Genomic DNA, 22,376 nt, shown 5'->3' with positions numbered 1-22,376 from the left:
GTTTGATAAACATCGCCCAAGACACTTTAATGCAGAATCTGCAACACAATTATTCTCTTTGATAAGGAATGACTACGGTATTCAGTTATACTCTGCTCACATTCCAGAGGAGTAGTGGACGACTGACCAGGAGTCCTACTCATACAAACATATTGCCATGAAGTACACTTCTATTGGAGATGCCATTCAAATTTTCCCTGGGAAGGTCCCCGCCTCCCTCTGGTCATCCCATTTCTGGATCTGGGGGACAATCGGGTAAAATAAACATTTACTTGACAGACCAGACCAGTTAAAACCCCTACATGTTGACGTAGTTGTAACAGACCAATTATCCTGCATGATTTTTATTCGATTTGGATTGGGTATAGTAATACAGTATCTCATTTTGCAAAAGGTGAATGAACTCTGAGAGGAATCACATGTTTGAATATTAACTCTGCTGACTAAAGAGTTTTCCTTTTTATGGCCACTATTTGCTTGACTTGATAAGGCCGGAGTCATGTATAGCTCAGAATAGGGCTAATTGAATAAGGCCAGAGCTTTTTCCTCCAATAATGCTTACTGTCTGTTGTACCAGCAATAGTTGAAGACAGACCCCCCTTCAAATGATGTCTATAACCCTTTGAACCCAGTAACCTCTTTAATAAAAATAAAAAAGACTTTCTTAATTCAGTTAAGTGTAGCAAATCACACTATGTACCATAATAGCCTGTTGTTTTGCTTTTTAACTGTGAAACAGGATGAACAATGGACACATTACCTCAAATGACCTCAATGTACTTATAGACCAGTCAGTCAACCCACAGTATGTGTTGTCAATACTGTAGGTCTACTTCAGAAATCCTTTCTAATTCACTTAAGGACTTTTAGCTAATGAAAAATAATATCTTAAAAGCATTACCCAGGAAATGGGGCACAGTGATTTGTAGACCCTCTTATACCAGTCACACGGGGCAGTGTCGACTCCTTTGGCGTCCAGGGATTTTTGGCAGCGATGAAAATCTATAAATATAGCAACAACAATGGGGATGTTGGGGAAAAAATGCGCACGTCAATGAGTTCGGGGCAAGGGTTGTGGTCTTGTGTAAATATACAAAATTGGATTACAGTCCTAAAAAGGTTAAGGTCAGGGTCTTTAATTTGAACCCTTATTTTACCAGGTAAGTTAATCACCTTTTTGACACACATTCTAAAATAGACATTTTCCACAAGGACATGGTTCTGTCCCACATAATTAACTGGCACACACGAAACACATTCACAATTAAGAAAGGCACTGGATAAATTAAAGATTGATCTGTACTTGCGTACGTGACTGGTATGACTACAGAACCAGAGTCCTAGACTTTGACCTTGGAGTCTAGACTTACCCAGATAGTTGTAGAAGCAGTTCCTTGTCTGATTTTGATTGGGGAATCTGGCATCGAAGGGAGCAGTGCGGTAGTTCTGGAGCTTAGTCGCAATATCCTCTGCCATTTTTAGTTCTGTCGGGAAAACATGCTTGAATGAGGAGGATGCAAGAAAATGGAATAACCTCTGTCCAAAGCCTACAATGACGCTATCAATTGAAGGCAGGGCCGACCCCAGGCATAAGCGACATAAGCAGTTGCTCAGGGCTCCTGCCAGCTAGAGGGCCCGACCAAAAAATGTATGTACGTACACACACACTATATATTATGTGTGTGTGTGTTGTACATTTTTGGCAACTCAGTCATGTTCTCACCTTACTGAGAGTAAGAATAATAGAATATAGCACGTGCAATTTCAAAAAGTGGTTGTGCATCAGCAGTTTCTCTCTTGCTATGTCAGTCACTAACAGTCACTCAATTAGCCTTGTCAGCTGACCATTTTTTGATTGGTAGTTAGTTTAGCCAGCTGTCTTAACTTGATGTAATCATGGCCGAAAACCGACTGGATACGCAGGGCACGTGTCCATGGGCCCTAACCTCCAGGGGGTCCATTTTAATTTAGGAAATTAAAGGAAATTTGCTGTAAAACTGCTAAATGTTTCTCTCTGCCCCATGGCAAAATTAGGAGAATTGCAGGAAATGTACTTTAAAACTTAAATGTTTCACTTCATCGTCAAGAGGGTGGGCCACTAACATGTTTTTTCACGAGGTGCCCCCTAACCAAATTTCGTTTAGGGCCCCCAAAAGGTTAGGGCCGGCCCTGAGTGAAGGTGACTAAAAATCTCCTTAGCAGGTATGATGAGATGAGGCTATGTTTAGGCTACACCACAGACAAATTACTCTCATTTCAATTGTCTACGACCTAAGTGTCGATTTTTAAGGAAAAGTACCAATAAACATTTCTGTGGTTACAGACCAAATGTTGACACTGAGGATAGAAGTGGGGCGCCACAAGTCTAATACAATGACCACTTTTCTACATTGCAGAACTTAGACGAATTTGTATTTAAGTACAATAATACAGAAATACAATAGACTAATAGGAACGCCAATACAATGTTCTTAAACATAATCACCAATATCTAAGAAGTAGACTTCTTAATCAATATGAATTAGTCCTAATTACGTTTTTTTTGTCTGTTAATGGAGAGTGTTGTAAACGATAAATAAGTCACTCGCAAGCAAATGAGGAAATAAAATAACTAGGCTAATGATCGACTTGTTTGCTCATGGTTTCATTTTCAGAAGCTTCCCACCTTAATTAAAACACTATATTAGTGTTGCATAAAATATGGTGTAGGTCTAATATAGGCCGATTTTTATTTAGGCTTATACTACAAATGTAACAAATATTTACCTTTGTGGCAAGTGCTGCGTTGTTCAAAGTGACTATTGTACTAAAGATGATGATACCCGAACACCACGCGTAGGCTCCCTTGGCTGATGACTGGAGTGCGCCCTTGCGCGCGCGCTGGTCTTGTGGCTGTTGTAGCCGTGCAGTCCTATCAAAACGGTATGGCGGACGCAGGTCACATTGGAATGACTGAGATAGTTTAATCATGTGCAAGATCGATCACATTCAACTAATGATAAATCACTGGAAACCTTTCATTTTACCAAAAATATGGTAATTTCCATAATTTGTGTGATATTATAGGTGTATGGCAAAACATGATAGCCTACATTTTGCAGTTGAGGAAGTGGCATTTTAACAGGAATTCTGTCCGCCTGTAACTAGTAGATAATTGATATAGATTTGGCCTAATGCCAAAATGGGTTAGATAAGACAGAAAAAAGTTTGTATTTGTAAATAATAACTGTAATCTGTACCGTATGCTACACTGATAACTTTTAGGGAATTAATTTAATAAAGATAGGCTAGGTTGAATTTTTATTTTATTTTGTAAGAACTATAGCCAGCTGTATTTGGGTACCATTTTGGGACATGGAATTGATGCAGATCCATTGCCAAGTTAAAGTCACAATTCATGCTATCCAGATACGCCTATTGATTAATTGATGGATATAGATGGACAGACATCCGTCAACACATGCACGCTATCATATGTCTGAGCTGGTTTAATCGCTCTGTCGGTTTGTAAAACAATAACCCTTCCCTACACTATAAAGATAATTTTCAAATGACCTCAAACAAACGCCGAGACAACCGTCACTGCGCAACAGTCTCCACCTCTTCGGACATTGAACTTTCCCTTTTCTATACGAACCTGCCTCTCAATGCAAGAGGAGTCACTGCAGGCCCTGGTTCGAATCCAGGCTGCATCACATCCGGCCGTGATTGGGAGTCCCATAGGGCGGCGCACAATTGGCCCAGCGTCGTCCGGGGTAGGCCGTTATTGTAAATAAGAATTTGTTCTTAACTGACTTGCCTGGTTAATTAAAGGTAAAAATGATAAATAGAATGCAACATAATGTCGAACAGCTTCGCTCTTTGCCACCCCTTTAGGACTCGGTCTGAAACTCCGCGAGGAAAGATGTGGGCTATTTGATTGCATGTCAGCATTACTACAGGCTGGAGTGTAGTTCTTTAATTCTCAACGTTTATGTTGCATTTGTCAGTAAGCATGTAACATACTTTCATTCAATCACATGGACAAAACACTCACTGTACAGAAACAGATTAGACTATACATGTACATCAGCTCTCATACTGGCTAAACAATATGACAAGGATTAGACTATATGTATATCAGTTCACATAAATGACTGGGTAAACAATATGCCAAGCAGACAAATGCACTTGGTATTGACCCACGAGTGGTGTCTGAGGTACTTAAGGGGCTCATTAAGGACCAGTTTCCCTCACACAGATGTAAGCCTCTAAAATTGCTAGTGTAGAAATCCCCTACAATAATCCATGTCTAGTCTACAATATGTTTACTGAACAAAAATATAAACACAACATGCAACAATTTCAAAGATTTTACTGAGTTACAGTTCATATATGGAAATCAATCAATTTAAATAAATTCATTAGGCCCTAATCTATGGATTTCCCATGACTGGGCAGGTGTGCAGCGATGGGTGGGCCTTGGAGGGAATAGGCCCACCACACTTGGCAGCTAGGCTCACCCACTGGGTAGCCAGGCCCAGCCAATCAGAATGAGTTGTTTCCCACAATATGGCATGATTACAGATGGAAATACTCCTCAGCACCCCACCCCCCTCGGGTGATCCCGCAGGTGAAGAACCTGGAGGTGGAGGTCCTGGGTTGGCGTGGTTACATGTGGTCTGCGGTTGTGAGGCCAGTTGGACGTACTGACAAATTCTCTAAAACAATGTTGGAGACAGCTTTATGGTAGAGAAATGAACATAAAATTCTCTGGCAACAGCTCTGGTGGACATTCCTGCAGTCAGCATGCCAATTGCATGGTTCTTCAAAACTTGAATCATCTGTGGCATTGTGTTGTGTGGCTCAATTTCACATTTTAGAGTGGCATTTTATTGTCCCCAGCACAAGGTGCACCTGTGTAATGATCATGTTTAATCAGCTTCTTGATATGCCACACCTGTCATGTGGATTATCTTGGCAAAGGAGAAATGCTCACTAACAGGGATGTAAACAAATGTGTGCACAACATGAGAGAAATACACTTTCTGTGTGTATGGAAAATTGTATGGAGTTTTTTTATTTCAGCTCATGTAACATGGGACCAACACTTTACATGTTGTGTTTATATTTTTGTTCAGTGTATTCCATTTTACTAACACACTTAATAGACGATCAAGACATTTGAATTTGTTTGGTGAAAGCAATATTGCGGACAAGACAAATTGTAGGCTATAACATTGGGCAACATTACAGTAACATCTAGATAAATACATTAGGTAGATTTAATTATTTATGCTAGAAATTTGGATCACATGTATATGCCTTTGTAATTGAAATGCTAAATAGTCATCCACCCAGAAAAGTAAACATGCATTGATAATAACCAATGATAGGTGGCCACATCAACCATTTATGAGCATGTAATGCCTTATGCTTCCAAGAAAACAGAAAAAGGTTGTCTCTCACAAAGCTTTGGTTCTGCAGACACTGCAGATATTTACAGTCGACTGCAGTCGAAAATGCATGACGTTTGATTACATGGTTGTTGTCGTCGCAAATCTGACCATTTTTATACCCATGATGCAGCACACTTTGAAAGCCTTGACAAAAGTGATCCACCTCGAATGCGCCCATTGATTAAGTAATAAAGCTGGTCCTAGTGAGATGTAACCGAACCCTAGTCAACCCATATAGATTAGTGGATTTGCTGTAACAATTCCGTACTTCCCTTTCTTTAACATGCATTTTTATATTGGGAGTAAATGATTATGCTATAGATCAAACTATACACTGTCATTGTGTATACCAATATACTACCAATATTTATCCTATTTTCAAACTCGTTAAGCTTGCCAGCATAACACAGCTTCATTCATTCAGTATTTTTTTCTAATTCAATGTATAATATTTGAAATTACAACATAATTTAGGCCCAGATTCAAATCAGATCAAGCATTAACCGGCAATAGCAGACACCCCGACATATTATGTTTTGACGGTGTAACGGAGCTGAGATTTCAAATCCGTCTGCAGGTTCTTGTGATTTGTCATGAAGCCAAAACCATCCCACTCGTGTCAAAGGTACAATATGCAGAAATCACTCCGCCATTTCCTAGTTGCTAAAATTCTTAATTCACCTAAAGCCTAATTTGAGTTAATGTAACAAAATAAGCAGGTACAGTGTGTAGAATCATTGCATCATCTAAACCGCGGTGAAATATATTTTCAACTGTTTGAAGCTGGTGTACAACACGCAAAAACGAAATTTAAGAACAGGAAGCATAGAAATATCGCATATAGAATGAATCTACTGCTTCTTAGACTTGCTTTCATTGAGGATGACAGATGACCAAATTAAAAGAAAGGTGAGTTGTGTCGCCCAAAAAGCTACATATTGCAGCTTTAAAAGTTACGAACAACAAAGAGTCTATTTATAGAAATGATGCTAAAAATGGAAAATCATTCAACAGCATAATGAGGATTCATCAGCCTAATCAAGGTGTAAGTTATAAATCACACTCCAGTGTTCGAACTGGCAAACAATGCTGCATGGGATTTGTTTTAATGCGACTCCCTTTCCATGCAGCCAATGGAGTACCACAGTATGAGTCACAATACCCATAAAACCTAGTGATCAACACATTATAATGACTAGAAGACACATACCGGGAGACGCGTTGGTTGGGCATTGTGGGGAGGTGCTCGTTCGAGCTGTACGTCCCCCGCGGTTGGTGGTGTCAGAGACATGTAGCTATGTTACAATGGGAAGCAGGACTATCGCGTCCTTGCGTCTGTGGACTATGATTTAGCCAATGTCCGCTATAGGTATATGTTGCGTTCAGAACAACTTGGAACTCTCCGTCCTCCGAGCGTCCAAGACAACTGGGAACTCACATTTTTTTGTTGCTCTGACTGGGAAAAATAGTTTTGAACAGTCATCCAACTCGGAATTTCAAGTCGGGAACTCGGGCCCCTTTCTAGAGGTCTGACTTTACGACATGAAGATCACCGACATCCAGTGGTGTAAAGTAACTAAATAAAAAATACTTTGAAGTACTACATTAGTCATTTTTTGGGGCTCTCTTTTACTTTTACTCCACTACATTCCTAAAGAAAATATGTACTTTTTCTCATACATTTTCCCAGACACCCAAAAGTAGCCTACTCTTTACATTGAGAATGCTCATGCTGTACAGCATTATGGTCCAATTCAAGCAACTATCAATACAACGCATTGTCATCCCTACTGCCTCTGATCTGGCGAACTCACTAAACACAAATACTGCATTTGTAAATTATGAGTGTTGGAGTGTTCCCCTGATTGTACATAATTTAAAAAACAAGAAATTGTGATATCGGGTTTGCTTATGTACAACTATTACTTATGACAATTGAGTACTTTGTCGACTACTGTACATTTAAAACCAGATACTTTTACTGAAGTAGTATTTTACTGGGTGACTCACTTTTACTTGAGTCATTTTCTATTAAGATATCTTCACTTTTACACAAGTATGACAATTGAGCACCTTTTCCACCACTGCAGACATCATGATTTGACCTCGTATTTTTCCAGAGTTCCCATGCTGCGTTCAAAACAACTGGGAACTTGGAAAAATAATAGGTCAAATCATGACTTTAGTGATCTTTAGGTCGGAAAGTCAGAGCTCTAGAATGAGGCCAGAGTACCCGAGTTGGAATTCAGAGCTGAATGACCATTCAAATCAATTTTCCCCCAGTCGGAGCTTGTTTTCTTTTTTTTACGAGTTCAGTTGTTTTGAATGCACTGAAGTTGGACATTTCCAAGTTCACAGTTGTTTTGAACGTGGCACCAGTTATGCTTGGAGCAGCTTTCGGATTTGACAGCTCATGCAATTCTACCTAGTCTGGTTGATACGCAACTACACAGCAAATTGTGTCTTAAATCAGGGACTTCGAAAGCTGGGGGGGGGGTATACTACAAAACAGGATCAATGAGTTAGCCAGCTAACTTGGCTAAATATTCTGATGTAACTTTTTTTTTGAAAGATAAGCTTGAAATGGGCATGGTCTAATTTATCAAACCAACAAAAACATATCCAAGTTTAGCTCTTTTAACGAACCAGAAAACCAATAGCTATTTCTGGTTGCAGATTCAGCGATAGAAATGTAAAAGCTCATTTCCAATTGGGCCGACATGTAGCGTTTACCGTGAATGCTGTTGACGCTAAAGCGCGAACAATACAAAGCTGAACTTCGGTGATACGGGTTGAATAGAGCCCCAAGTTCCTCCTCCAACACTGCAAAAACAACAGCTATGCGGGTGTCGGCTCGCTCAGATCGGAAAAATGTTTTTAGAGATCAATAGATAAGGAAAAAAAGAAGGTTAAATATATTAATGTAAGGCAAACTATAAAACCCTCATTCCCATTCAAGATCACATTTAAAGCATTTGTTTAAGAGATGGGGGGGGGGGGCATAAGAATTTTCTCAAGGTTTCCCTTTATCTTTTGCCTGATTTGAACATCAACACACAGATCACCAGAAACGTTCAACTTTCAAGGCTTGAGTCCCTCATCTCATACAGGGCCTACAGCTATGTCAATGTGCATTTACATTATACCCTAATTTACAGCAACTTGGAATAGTACAGTACCTGCTACTAGTTTCATCTGATTGTCATCTACCACAGTACCTCTGGCTACAATATAAGGCTATGACTTGTAATTTTATATGGAAGCAGTACCCTTAAGATATTTCCACTAACCACAGGGTTGCCCATGCAGCTCTTTGGGGCTTTTAGTGCCTCTTTTTGTTGCATAACATAAACGCTTAGTCACTTTAGCCACCTTTACAGAGGCTGAAGTTGCTACAGCAAAGGTATCTAAAAACCTATCCCACACAGTAGCCTACTAGTTGTGCATAAATGAATTCAGATACAGTACCTGATAATACCATAATGCCTGGTTGGTATGCCCTGGCAGTCTTAGTGCAGTTATTGGTTGCATCGACCCAAAGCCAAGTCTGCCTCTACCGTGCCTATTTCCACGCTAAGAAAACTGAGCTAAATGAATCTGATTGTCATGATGGGACAGTTGAAATACAAGGTCAGCAGAAGAAGTTTTAGTAGTCAGCTTTAAGGTAACCATAGCTACACAGTTGGTTGATTGTCAGCAGTAACAGTTGTCATATCTATTGTAACACAGTTTCGATATCAGCAACAATGTTGTCATGGTAACAGTGGCCTGTCACTCATCGCTGAAACGCAGTCTCTGGAAGGCCTCTTTGATGTCCTCGTTAGTGTCTTTGCTGCTTATGGAGCCCAGGCGGAGGACCCGGCTGTCGGTGACGTCCTGTTTCAGTTTGCGCTTGCTAAGGTCCACCGTCCCCTCGGCCCCCTCCCCCTCGGGCCCCGTCAACATGATGTAGCAGGCGTGGCGCCCCCGCTCCAACAGAGTGGCTAGGACAGGCAGAAAACACATGGACAACAAGTCATTTAGGCTTAGAAAATAGTCATTATCCTCAAGTACAGTAGACTAGGGCTGTCTGAAAACGTTACTAGACGTCAAATCCTTGCATCCCAATTTCTTTTCCCCCTCAATTCCTCACCTTCCTCTCAAAGCGCATTGGAGGAAAGATCCAAGGTCCCTCCTCCACCCTGAGAGGGCGGTGCGGTAATAACGTTTTTAGACAGCTGAGCTATTGAGACGGTTCACCGGTCGCGCATAATGACATTGTTTCGCTCAATCGTGTAGCTCACCTTTAAACGCGATGATGTGGTCCATGACGTTGCTCTTCTCCAGGAGAACTGAGGAGTAGTGGGGATACAGCATGTAGGAGCGCCGCTCCTCACTCAAATCCCTCTGGTAGGAAAGCATTCCTTTAGAAACAGGTCAGCGTGTCTAAAGGGCACCACTATGACAGATGTGAATTGATCGACCCGGGTTCGAACCCAGCTATTCTGCATGCCACAAGCCTGTGCTAGCCCACTGAGCTGAATCCTAGGCATTAACTCGGGAAGCTAACGCAAGCCTTCAGATTCTCAGGCTAAGATTCCGTGAACACAGAGGGAGATGAAGATCAGTGAATGATCCGTTCTCATAGAGTCACTGTACTCACAGTAGCGTTGGCCTCGGAGGGCATCAGCCCCCAGAACATGAACACAGAGAAGGAGTTGATGGTGTTGACTGAGGCTGGCTTGGGTGAGTTGGGGCTGGCCAGTAGGTTGACCTCCCACACTGTGCCTCCAGTGTTTCCGTCCAGGATCACTACCTACAATGCACACAGAGCAGGGACAGATGTCGCATTCAATGCAAATGCAGCTAGGAGTGGAAAAACAAAATGGGATGAAATACCAAGCAGGTAAGTTGAGTCTCTTCTATTGCTTCCAAGCTGGTCCCCACATACCCTTTTAATGCGGTTGCCAATGTCCTCCTCGATCACTATGTCGAGTGTGCCATCTTTGTTGAAGTGGCCAAAAGAAGGCTCGCTGAGGGGAGAGGAAAAACTTACAGTACCAGTCAAAAGTTTGGACACACCTACTCATTCAAGGGTTTTCACTTTCTTGATTTTCTACATTGTAGAATAGTGAAAACGATGAAATAACACATATGGAATCATGTAGTAACCAAAAAAGTGTTAAACAAATCAAAATATATTTTATATTCTTCAAAGTAGCCACCCTTTGCCTTGATGACAGCTTTGAACACTCTTGGCATTCTCTCAACCAGCTTCTTGAGGTAGTCACCTGGAATGCACGTGACTGTTAATTGAAATGCATTCCAGGTAACTACTTCATGAAGCTGGTTGAGAGAATGCCAAGAATGTGCAAAGCTGTCATCAAGGCTAAGGGTGGCATCTTTGAAGAATATCAAATACATTGATTTATTTAACACTTTTTTGGTTACTACATGATTCCAAATGTGCTATTTCATAGCTTTGATGTCTTCACTATTATTCTACAATGTAGAAAATAGTAAAAATAAAGAAAAACCCTTGAATGAGTAGGTGTGTCCAAACTTTTGACTGGTACTGTACTTAAAACCCTCCCAGTCAGTACACGACATTGGCCCAAATACCTGGTTATCATAGTTGTCGACACACACACACGCACACACACATACGCACAGAATTCATAGCGTGGCAATTTATTACAAATGTTAAGGAATACGAGGTTGTTAGTCCTGATAGGACCATTCAAAACTGTGTATTGAGTAAGCTACATGACAATGTTAACTAACTAATCAGTGCTTAGGGTGATGACGTTTTTTTTAACCTGAGGACTGTGCTGGTGTTGACTCTCCACAGTAAGTTCAGACTGTCACCATCTATCAGCACCACACTGCCCCCAGTGACCAATAGCAGGTTGGAGGGACCCTCTGCCTTCCCTGTCCTTAACACGTATCTCAATGTCCCAGACCTGCAGGGGAGGAACGGCCGTCAAAAGGAAAGACTTCATGTTAGCATTAGCAATTCATTTCAGTCTATCGTCCAGGTTACTGAACATAAGACATGAGAAATCATCATTTAACCACTAGACATTTGGTATATTGGTGTTGTGTTTTGCCCCCAAGCTGTGACATTTTGAGGCATTGTGAGAATTGTGTATTAGCGTCTAGCTGCTGCTCCATCTTACTCATAGATTGATACAAGGCCAGAGGAGTCATTGGCTTTGCGCTCCCAGTGCTTGTCCTTCTTGAGGCCTTTTTCCATGCCTGCCTTAGCCTGGGCTGCAATCCTCCACAGGGCCAGGCCATACAATCCCGAGTCTGGGGAGAGGGGACAAAGGGCAGTGACAACAGTCATATAACATTACACTGACATCAATATGCTGTGGGCTGTAGCCAACTGGCCATATAGGACCCTTAAGTCAATGTACTGGGATAGCTCACTGACCATTGGACAAGGTCACATACAGTAGGACTGAAATCAATGTGTTCTATCACATAGAATGTTATGAGATCAATAGTTTGGTCAGTGAATTATTGACAACAGATCTATAAATGAGCTCACTAGCAGGCTTTGGCAAATGGCTTGCTCACCTTTCTGGAGCAGTACATAGTTGGAGCCTTTCCCTGTGGAGTGGAGGAGATGCATGGCACACTCAGCAGTGTCAAGAACCACCTCTGAGCCAATCTGGACACCGGTCTTCCCTGAGAGGATCGCCAGCTGTGTCTAGAGCGCAGCGAATAACAATAGAACAAACTGTCTTGAGGTCTTCTGTTGAAAGGTACTGGCACAGAGGTTGCCATTTCATGTGTGAAGCACACATTTTCTTATGCATTATTGTCCTGTGTTTTAAAGCAGAGGTATAAAACGGAAACAGTGAAAATCCTACAATATCGCATCCTCTAGTCTGAGCGGTCGTCATGCGGAACACAGCTGGTGAGTGCGACTAAACTGAGACATCGAGGACGCCTCTGAGGTTTACCTGCGTTGGGCTGGGCGCCACCAGAGCCACGTCGCTTACCCCGTCCCCATCCAGGTCTGAGACACTGAGGACCGGTAAGGTACTCCTCAGGTTGGGAGGCTGGAGCCGCGCCCACGTCACCACTCCTGTACAGAAATACCAAGTATTCAGAATGCACTCACAGCTTCAACCCCCCTCCATCAGAAATCATGAAAGTTTTCTTCGAAGTGAGTCATGTTACAAAATAGTGGCGAGACACAGACCAAACTATCATACATTAGAGGGATAAGCAGGCACATACCTGCGATTTATGAAAGGCGTGAGGAGAGAAAGCATGACTACTTGAAGTGTGACGTTCAACCACCATTGTGGTGGAAAAAGGTATGAAAACATGACTATAAGTTCCTGATCAGGTGTTGTTTGTGAGATAGTAGAGAGGTGAGTAAACAAGAGAGTCATGAATCGGAGTCACTCACCAGTGTATTTGTTGATGGCAGTGAGCTGGTTGGAGTGAGACAGCAGGCAGCCCCTCTCGGTTTCTCCAAGGCCGTCCAGACCACACTGGGCCCAGTGGAACTCAGGGGCCAAGGGCCGCTCCCACAGAGTCTCCCCGTTGGTCCCTGCTACCGCCGACACAAACACACAAGGTGTGTCCAGACCTGGAAGTCATACAGCACACGTGAATCTCACAGACACTGCCAAGCTACAGATTTTACAACGACACAGCAGACAATATATTGTTAGAACAAATACAGTAGGAATTATTAAACAGTATCTCTGTATTGAGGGGACTTTAGCTTGTCTTCTGGGAATCTTTGGCTGGTAGCCTCTACTTTTACTAGAATCTCAATGAAACCATTCTACAAAAGCAGCTACATACTCCTCATTATTATGCTTAAATGCCCAATGCAGCCATTTTTATATTAATATCAAGTTATTTCTAAGTAACAATTAAGTACCAAACTGTTATAGAGTTCCATTCAAATGTGCAAAAATAGTTTTTTTTAACAAAAAACGTTCTCAGGCAAGAATTCTGATAGGATTTTCTGGGAGTGAACAGAATGTTTTATTTAACTAGAATGGGGATGTCACCATGGAAAGCTGAAACTCCCACCCATGCAAACCTGCTGATTAGAAGGTCCTGTGTAGATTGTATTTTAAACCAGAAGCTATCAGGAAATAACAATAATATTTGTTCAACCTTTTACAGTGTTAGATTCATCAGCTATCTACAATATAATACTGAAACACAGGGAAAACATAACTTTGACTGCAATGAGCCTTTAGCAAGACAAAGCATGAAGCATTTGCTGTAAGATCTGTATTACTAGTACCTTCAGCAAAACAACTAATGTTCTGACTGCCCTCCTGGGCCTTCAGGACAAACAACACGTCCATCACTTTGTCTTTGCTTGCATCCTCAATGGCCAGGAAATCATAGGTGGCTGTGAGATAAAGGAAAGGAAGTAAGTTGAACCTTTTGGGTAAAGAAACAAACAGTACATATAGGGCTGTTTTCCCAGACAGTTCAAGCCTGGTCCTGTACTAAATGCTATTTTCATGGAGATTGAGACTTTTTCATCCAGTCCATAGTGCAAAACAACACAGGGTTTAAATAACTTCTTAACTGGCCTATTGTGTCACTGTACATCTTCCTCACCTGCTTGGGGGAAGGTGCGGTTCCAGAAGGTGAGGTATTGCGGACGGACGGGACAGGGGATGATGAAAGAGAAGGCGAAGACGATGATGAGGCAGAGGAAGAGGGAGAGGAAGAAGGCAGCCGTCCTCCAGTGGGACAACTTGGCCAGACCCAAACTCTTCTTCTTGGTCTGCGCTGGTGGTGCCGTTCCACCACCCTCAACCCCATCCTCCTCCCTCTTCAGGGGGTCGGCTTCTGTGGCATGGTCTGTTGGCTCCATTATCTCTTCAGCAATGTGTCATAGCCCGAACGGACCTAAACACAGAGAAAATGTGGTGCAAAGGACACAAACCTATAACGCCCCCTCAGCACTGACACAGTACCAAATGTATTCCTGTCTGCCTGTGGGACTGCAGCCATTTCCACACTCGCACCATCTCACTCCAAACATTTTCAAGTTTGCCTCCAGAAATTTCTGAACAAAACAATAACATTCATAACCCATGACCTTAGCTAGCAAGCTACCATGTAACAGCATGCATTGATTATATCCTGAGGTACAATGTCAGTGTTTAATTCTAGCTATACACCCGGACTCCGTTTGGGTCCTGGATTCACCACTTCCGTAAACAAGTGTCGTGGACAGATGAAACAGTAAAATAAACTTTCGCGAGAGAATTGTACTTCTGGGTAACCGAGATTAAGAATTAGCTAGCGTTATTTGGCTGCGGTAATAATGCATAACGTGTCAATTTAGCGAGTTCATTTCATTGAAAGCCTGGTCAAGATAACACAACTTCTGGCTTAGTTAACTAGCTAGTTAACGTTAGCATAGCTAGCCATAGTAGCTACCGTTACATAACGCGTTACAGGCTCAAAACGTATTCGTTGGCATTCTCTCAGACTAGACTAGTTAGCTAACTATCTAGATAGTTTCGCCATTCAATTTCGAGCCCTTAAATGTCTCATTTATCTCAAGTAGTTGATTTATTTTTGTATCTTACTTTAGAAGCTACTTCTGTCCGTGTCTTTGTTTGATCGATAACTGTCAATCCAACTTCACCTGCGTAAACAATTCACACCTTAAAGCATCTACTAGCTATCGTGAAATAGTCATTGCAATCGGGGATCCTTTGAACGACCCAACCTTACCAGTTTTACGTTTCAGCTTCAATGGGGATAGGGACATCCCAAGGATCCCCGATTGCGTGCACCATCGTGAAACGAGCTATCTTGAGCTCAAGTGGCTGTGATTGGTTCGTTACCAAGCCACTCCAATTGGCCAATTCTAGCGTAGAGGAACTGTCGTCATTTCCTTAGCAAAGAAAGAAGGGGCTGACGAGATCGTTGAAGAAGCTTGTCCGAATAATAAACATATTGCATTAATAAAATAGGATACCATAGATCGTGGAACCTTCTGGTTTGTGTGAAGCTTTCAAGAATTAACCCACAGCAATGTCGGCCCAAGCTCAAATGAGAGCTTTGCTCGATCAACTAATGGGGACAGCGAGGGATGGTGAGTAGCAAAACGGCGGTGACTAGCTTGTTAGCTACGTTAGCTTGCTAGCTAAAAGATGGAGCCATTCAGAGATACTTTTCTACGGCTGCGTTTACACAGGCAGGCTAATTCTGACGTTTTCCACTAATTTGTCTTTTTACCAATCACAAGAGATCTTTTCACATAAGATTGTTTTCAGGGCTGATATGATTGGTCAAAATACGAATTAATTCATTAGGGGGAAATCTGAATTTGTCTGCCTGTCTGAACGCAACGCATATGTGAGCCAGTGGCTTGCACTTAGCCTTCTAGCTAGCTAGTTTACCATCTAGCTAACTAGTTCTTGTGGCGTGTTTCAGTTGGACATACCTTGAATGAATGGCTTACAAGAGGACGGCTGTGTGACATAAAAGCAGCTCAATCATGATCTGTCGCCGGGCTAGTTGTTGTTTCGCGATTTAATGTTTGTATCCATAGCTAATTACGTCCTTTCTGGCATTCATTGTTGATAGACCAGCTGGCTAGATAAGTAATGATCATCTGTACGCCCCCCTGGGGGACCCTGAGTTTAAGTGGTCCCTGAAAAAGCGGGGATAATGTATTTTTACAACACAGATCCACGTTCTTATGTTGTTCAGTTAGATACATAGCTAGCCAGGGTTGGGGTCAATTCCATTTCAATTCCAGTAAATTCAGGAAGTACACATTCCATTCCAATTCTCTTAAATACTTTTCAATTAGAAAAAAATTGAATTACAATTTGGTTTACTTTCTGAATTGACTGTAATTGAAACTGAATTGACCCCAACCCTGAAGCTAATTATATTTAGCAAGGCCTACATGCAGTATAGGATAACAAAGATAGCCGGCCCTGTAAATACTAAATAGTCAGGAAGGATATCTAGAGAGTCTGCAAGTCCTTGACAGGAGGTTAAAACAGTTAGTCATACTGTGCACAGTATCTAGTATTGTGTAGCATTTGCACAAGCACCACTTCCATAGTAAATTACGTATCTGGCTACAAGGATACTAGACCTACGAAGCTTGCTGTCACATATACGGTAAATAACAGTAAGTACAGTTATTTTAACAGTAGCCTTCTGTCTTAGTGCATTCTATAGTAACAGCTTGTGAGATATGCACCCGGCCCATTGCTCTACCTGTATTTAGCCGCATGTGTCCCACGTTGGACGGTATCCGTAGATGGTTCTGATAAAAACGTTTTTGGCAGTGCCCAAGAAAGTACTACATCCAATTGTTTGATGCTACTTTCACCCCCAATCTAATTCAAAGATGGATTCACGCTCTTGGATGTAATACTTTCTTGGTCACCCCTCTACTGTCTACAACTTTTACGGATAAGGTCCAAAACAGGTACAGCAATATCCCTCAAGCTGTCGCTACAGAATGCCATTTAGTCACGGCTTATTAATAAATGAAAAGATTAATAAAGGTGTCAAATTAGGCTACAAGGATACAAACATTGAAAACATAACAGCTGCCATTTAGTAAGGATGTCACGTCTACAATGGTGACATGTAAAGTCGGATAAACTGACCTCAGTCCATGATTCTTTTTTGGGCTTAATCAGCCTAACAATGTGAGTTTGTGTCGAGTGAGTTTGTGTGTGTGTGTGTGTGTTGAGATGAATACAAATTCTTCCCGTACATATGTTGCATACAAACTGAACAATTGTGGCCCCTTTATTTTATTCATAAAGGTTCAGTGTATCTTTGCCAGCCTACATCAATCTGCAAAGGAGTTGCAGAAAAGCCTCATGTTCATCGAGCCGTGAGTCACACATGATTTTTAAAGCTGTTATGAATAATAATAATCCAAACAATTGTTTTCTTTCCGGGAAGTTGTATCTTTTTTTTAGCATCACAACAATGGATATTCAAATCTTGGAAGTAGTTGCAGCTTGAATTAAGACGTTGCCTGGTTGCGTTGAAAGCCACGTTTATTGTCAAGCAGAGACCATATTAGCCATCGAAAAGCTCTGCACAGATCTTTACAATCTTACTTGTGTATCATTCCACACTTCCTTACTACAGGTTTGAGCAAGAACTGTTCCCATTTATACTTTCCTACAGCGGGTTTAAAACTCTGCAGCTGAGGTGTTGGAGAATGCAGATGGGTACAGTATGTTGCAGCTCGCAGTGTGTATAAAGCTAACATTTTTCTTGGGTTTTCTTTCAATGTTCCATTTGTGTCAGTGACTTCGTTGGCGCCAACTATAGCCTAGGCCTGAATCTATTTTAAATGGTCTCATTTTGTTGAAGTTCAGAGATCTAGCTGATGCCGTAACAGCTGTTGCAGTGACACAGCACTGTTAAGCTGGGTGACAATGTCATGAGACCAAGGGATCGTCATGAGCCTGTCCCTGTCAATCATTAAAAACACCCATACAGTAGGCTTACAACCATTTGGCTGTTGATTTTTCTATAGGCCTATATTCTTCAGTTGAACAGGTGCTTTCAGAATGCCATGACGAGAGTGTCAAGTCACAGTCTTAGCACAACCATATTCTTAATGTAGTATCGAGGCTCTGGTAAGGTAAGCCTCTAGGTTACAGCAGAAAATACAGCAAGCCTTAAGGGACACACCACTCTGGTCCCAATGCAGGCCCCATTGTTTACTGACTGGTAAACCTGGGTCCGCTTTAAACACAAGTGTTTTTACAAAGCCACATTTTGGGATATCTTAAGACAAAGTGGATGTCGTTGAGTACTGTCCAAAGGCACACATTCTGTCACTTGATGCATTCTAGCTGAATATATCTATGTTCATTTCACCCCAATAAAGAGAATACCAAGATGCAATTGTAAAAATAAAAAAAAAAGGTCAAATCTTTGCCCCTTTACCCTAATATGGGTATAAAGCTTTGGATACCTCGCTCTAGTGGACCAATAGCTATGTGAGCTATTTCTGACTGTTGCTTTTTGCATGTTTCAGGGGACGAGACGCGGCAGAGGGTCAAGTTCACTGACGAGCGGGTCTGCAAAAGCCATCTCCTGAACTGCTGTCCCCACGACATCCTCTCTGGAACTGTAAGCAGACTAAGCACCGCGTCCTCCCATATGATTTATTGCCGTTCAAGTCTAGTCAGTAATATTGGTTGATCGATTCTGAATATTTTAATGCAGTGACCGTAAACTACTTTCTAAAGTAGTTTGCCGCAGATTATGCAGGAACTATGGCTGTGTCTTGACTAGCTGACTGACTTAATCGACAGCGTATGGATCTGGGAGAATGTGCGAAGACCCACGACCTAGCGCTCCGGGCCGACTATGAAATCGCCTCCAAGGCGAGGGAACTCTTCTTTGAGCTTGACGTAAGTGATGTCCACAGTCAGTTCAATGAAATACAACTTCATTCGTCCCTTCCGTGCCAAGTAATTTGTACTTGTTCTGTACTGAACAAAGATGTAAACGCAACATTGCAACAATTTCAACGATTTTACTGAGTTAATTCATATAAGGAAACCAGTCAATTGTAATACATTTGTTAGGCCCTAATCTATGGATTTCATATGACTGGGAATACAGATATGCATCTGTTGGTCACAGATAACTTAAAGGTAGGGGCGTAGTTCAGAAACCAGTCGGTATCATTTTCCTCATGCAGCGCGACACATCTCCTTCGCATGGAGTTGTTCAGGCTGTTGATTGTGGCCTGTTGAGTGTAGTCCCACTCCTCTTCAATGGCTGTGCAAAGTTGCTGGATATTGGCGGGCCATGGCAGAACTGGGACATTTTCAGCTTCCCGGAATTGTGTACAGATTCTTGCGACATGGGGCTGCGTGTTGTCATGCTGAAACATGACGTGATGGTGACTGATGAATTGCACGACAATGGGCCTCAAGATCTCGTTACGGTATCTCTGTGCATTCAAATTGCCATTGTTGTCCGTAGCTTATGCTTGTCCATACCACAACCCCACCACCACCATGGGGCACTCTGTTCGCAACGTTGGCATCAGCAAACAGCTCGCCCACACAACGCCTTACATGTGGTATGCGGTTGTGAGGCCGTTTGGACGTACTCGGCTTATGGTCGAGAAATGAACATTAAATTCTCTGGCAACAGCTCTGGTGGACATTCTTGCAGTCAGCATGCCAATTGCACGCTCCTTCAAAACTTGAGAGATATGTGGCATTGTGTTTTGTGACAAAACTTCACATTTTAGTGGCCCTTTAACCCCAGCACAAAGTGCACCTGTGTAATGATCATGCTGTTTAATTAGCTTCTTGATATGCCACATCTGTCAGGTGGATTAATTATATTAGCAAAGGAGAAATGCTCACGTACAGGGACGCAAACAAATTCATGCACAAAATGAGAGGGATATGCTTTTTGTGCGTATGGGAACATTTCTGGGACCTTCTATTTCAGATCATAAAACATGGGACCAATACTTTGCATGTTGCGTTTTTATATTTTGAGTCAGTGTTGTTCATTTTACCTGTGCACCAGTCCGTGTTCCATTGACTTGTATGGCATTGACTTTTCTGTGGTTTACTGTAGGCTGTGGATCACCTGGAGTCTTTCATCGCTGATTGCGACCGTAGAACAGAGTTGGCCAAGAAACGACTGGTGGAGACTCAGGATGAGATCAGTGCGGAGGTGGCTGCAAAGGTAAGAAAGCAAGATGAACCTTATTGTGGAATGTAAGGACATGTTGTTGGAAACATTCTGATCCAGACTGATTGTGTGTGTGACTCTCCAGGCAGAGACTGTCCACGAGCTGAACGAAGAGATCGGGAAGCTCCTGGCCAAGGCGGAGCAGCTTGGAGCCGAGGGGAACGTAGATGAAGCCCAGCTGATCCTACAGGAAGTGGAGAAGGTCCGCAGCAGGAAGCGGGATGCCGAGGTGAGGGGTTGTTTTCCTCACAACAAATCTAGTTTCCATTGAACTCCTCCTGACTATAAACCTGGGCTGTGTTCATCAGGGCACACCTTGGCAAAAACATTTTGCAATGGGAAATTCAAATAGCCTTCTTATTGGACAAGTTTAGGGGGAACCATCCGGCTTCACTTAATTTTCACCATAATGAACTCGACCCCATTCTTTCCGTTGCGGACTCATTTTCTTTCATATTTTCTGTTCTCTGCTTCTCAGGAGGAGTACAGAAACTCCATGCCTGCCTCCAGTTTCCAGCAGCAGAAGCTCCGTGTCTGCGAGGTATGCTCGGCCTACCTGGGTCTCCACGACAACGACCGTCGCCTGGCCGACCACTTTGGTGGGAAGCTGCACCTGGGATTCATCCAGATCAGGGAGAAACTGGAAGCCCTGAAGGTAATCTCTGAACCACCTCAGACCACAGGTTGCTAAATACACCTGCCGAGTTTTATTTTTAATTTTTAAACTGATTTCCCGTTTCGAAGATTATACAAGGATATTGTTTGGGATTAAAAGCACTGCCAACGTCTGTCTTTTTGATACCTTTGAATTTTGCAGTAAGGACTTTTTGACGTTACATTTTTTCTTGTGTTATTAAATTCTATGTTAAGACTTCGGCTAATGCCATTGCTCATCATTTTTTAAAATCAGAAAACAGTCATTGACAAGCAGGAGAAGAGGAACCAGGACCGTCTCAAGAGGCGAGAAGAGCGAGAGAAGGAAGAGCGGATGAAGACGAGGTGGGTACAGGACTTTAACTTTTCAGAAATAATTAAATTGACATGGGCACATGGTTTATAAACATGTTGGTGGTGATGGCAGAACTTCTTTGGGGGGGAAAAATATTGATTTGTGTACAGTATGTGGAGGCAAATTGAGATTTTTACAGAGGCATCTTAATTATTGTCTGTTGTTTTTATAGGACCAAATCACGGAGCAGGGAACGGAGCAGGGAACATAGGTTAGTATGGGCCCGCTGCCATATGAACTCTATTAGATACACAATATCATTGTTTATTACTGTGTATAGAACTTTTCTGTGTCTGTGCTGCAGGTCCCGCTCTCGCGAACGTAGGAGGCGGCGTTCCTCGTCTCGGGAGAGGCGGCGTTCCTCCCGCTCGCGCTCCAGGGACCGGGAGAGGAGGAGACGCCACCGCAGCCACTCCCGATCCTGCAGCAAGGGCCACCGCCACGAGCCCAGCACCAGACACAAGTAGGAGAGAACACACACACACACATACGTCATCTCATTACTCAGACATGTACACAATAATAAAAGTTCTTCTCATAATAAATGTACGTTAGATGTGTGTGTAACAAGACCGTGTGGAACGGTTCCAGGTCGTCCAGGGATCGAGAGCACTCATCCAGAGACCATTCACGGGAGCGAAGCAGGAAGAGGGGATCCTCTGAGCGGCGGCAAGACAGCAGGGATCAGAACGGGAGGACGGACTCCCGCCGGGCGCAGGACAGGGACAGAGACACCGGGGACCTCTGAGGACTCTTGCTATCTATCCATCCTCAAAACACAACCTCCTTTTCTCTCTTTCATACCTGTCCACATATCTATAAGGACTCTCTTAACAGCAATGTCCAGAGACGTTTTGATTTGACAGATATTCCAGCCAACCCACTGTGTCCCAAATAAATAGAGCTTATATGACCACAGGTGTGTGTGTGTATGTATCGTATATTGCGCAAATATATACAGTACCAGTCAAGTTTAGACACACCTACTCATTCAAGGGTTATTCTTTATTTTTACTATTTTCTACATTGTAGAACATTAGTGAAGACATCAAAACTATGAAATGGCACGTATGGAATCATGTAGTAACCAAGAAAAGTGTTAAACAAATCAAAATATATTTTAAAAGTAGCCACCCTTTGCCTAGACAACAGTTTTGCACACTCTTGGCATTCTCTCAACCAGCTTTATGAGGTAGTCACCTGGAATGCATTTCAAT

The 22,376-nt window shown here is 42.4% G+C and overlaps 3 protein-coding genes across 8 annotated transcripts; 1 reads left to right on the top strand and 2 right to left on the bottom strand.

Moving 5' to 3' along the window:
- Nucleotide 1: 1 nt before the first annotated feature.
- Nucleotides 2–7,432, bottom strand: LOC112223663 (cytochrome c oxidase subunit 6B1). 2 transcript variants are annotated; one of them, XM_024386774.2, is made up of 4 exons: nt 6,649–7,432; nt 1,371–1,484; nt 902–1,002; nt 2–240 (listed from the first exon to the last, which is right to left on the bottom strand). In XM_024386774.2, exons 2-4 carry the CDS (start codon nt 1,474–1,476, stop codon nt 187–189), a joined length of 261 nt encoding a protein of 86 aa, XP_024242542.1. In that variant the 5' UTR covers nt 1,477–1,484; nt 6,649–7,432; the 3' UTR covers nt 2–186. The 2 variants fall into 2 exon arrangements, with proteins under 2 accessions (XP_024242542.1, XP_024242541.1); XM_024386773.2 differs by lacking the exon at nt 6,649–7,432 and adding an exon at nt 2,767–2,920.
- Nucleotides 7,433–8,420: 988 nt separating this feature from the next.
- fam234a (family with sequence similarity 234 member A) lies at nt 8,421–15,233 on the bottom strand. Of its 2 annotated transcripts, none has more exons than XM_024386765.2 (12): nt 15,162–15,233; nt 14,031–14,324; nt 13,705–13,815; nt 12,847–13,029; nt 12,392–12,516; nt 12,003–12,135; nt 11,597–11,729; nt 11,237–11,380; nt 10,369–10,450; nt 10,081–10,233; nt 9,722–9,824; nt 8,421–9,421 (listed from the first exon to the last, which is right to left on the bottom strand). In XM_024386765.2, exons 2-12 carry the CDS (start codon nt 14,287–14,289, stop codon nt 9,210–9,212), a joined length of 1,638 nt encoding a protein of 545 aa, XP_024242533.1. In that variant the 5' UTR covers nt 14,290–14,324; nt 15,162–15,233; the 3' UTR covers nt 8,421–9,209. The 2 variants fall into 2 exon arrangements, with proteins under 2 accessions (XP_024242533.1, XP_024242532.1); XM_024386764.2 differs by lacking the exon at nt 15,162–15,233 and adding an exon at nt 15,014–15,154.
- An 80-nt stretch (nt 15,234–15,313) lies between these two features.
- Nucleotides 15,314–22,072, top strand: LOC112223660 (LUC7-like (S. cerevisiae)). Of its 4 annotated transcripts, XM_024386768.2 has the most exons (11): nt 15,508–15,525; nt 17,228–17,298; nt 18,463–18,557; nt 18,743–18,841; nt 20,034–20,144; nt 20,236–20,379; nt 20,629–20,805; nt 21,061–21,149; nt 21,332–21,370; nt 21,464–21,622; nt 21,751–22,072. In XM_024386768.2, exons 4-11 carry the CDS (start codon nt 18,746–18,748, stop codon nt 21,905–21,907), a joined length of 972 nt encoding a protein of 323 aa, XP_024242536.1. In that variant the 5' UTR covers nt 15,508–15,525; nt 17,228–17,298; nt 18,463–18,557; nt 18,743–18,745; the 3' UTR covers nt 21,908–22,072. The 4 variants fall into 4 exon arrangements, with proteins under 4 accessions (XP_024242534.1, XP_042161280.1, XP_024242535.1 ...); XM_024386766.2 differs by lacking the exon at nt 17,228–17,298 and having other exon boundaries at nt 15,314–15,525; XM_042305346.1 differs by having other exon boundaries at nt 15,314–15,525; nt 17,228–18,557.
- The last annotated feature ends 304 nt before the right edge of the window (nt 22,073–22,376 follow it).

Source organism: Oncorhynchus tshawytscha, linkage group LG24 (genome assembly GCF_018296145.1).
Source record: "Oncorhynchus tshawytscha isolate Ot180627B linkage group LG24, Otsh_v2.0, whole genome shotgun sequence".
In the NCBI taxonomy this organism is placed as follows: Eukaryota; Metazoa; Chordata; class Actinopteri; order Salmoniformes; family Salmonidae; genus Oncorhynchus; species Oncorhynchus tshawytscha.
This window is presented reverse-complemented; position numbering and strand designations above follow the sequence as displayed.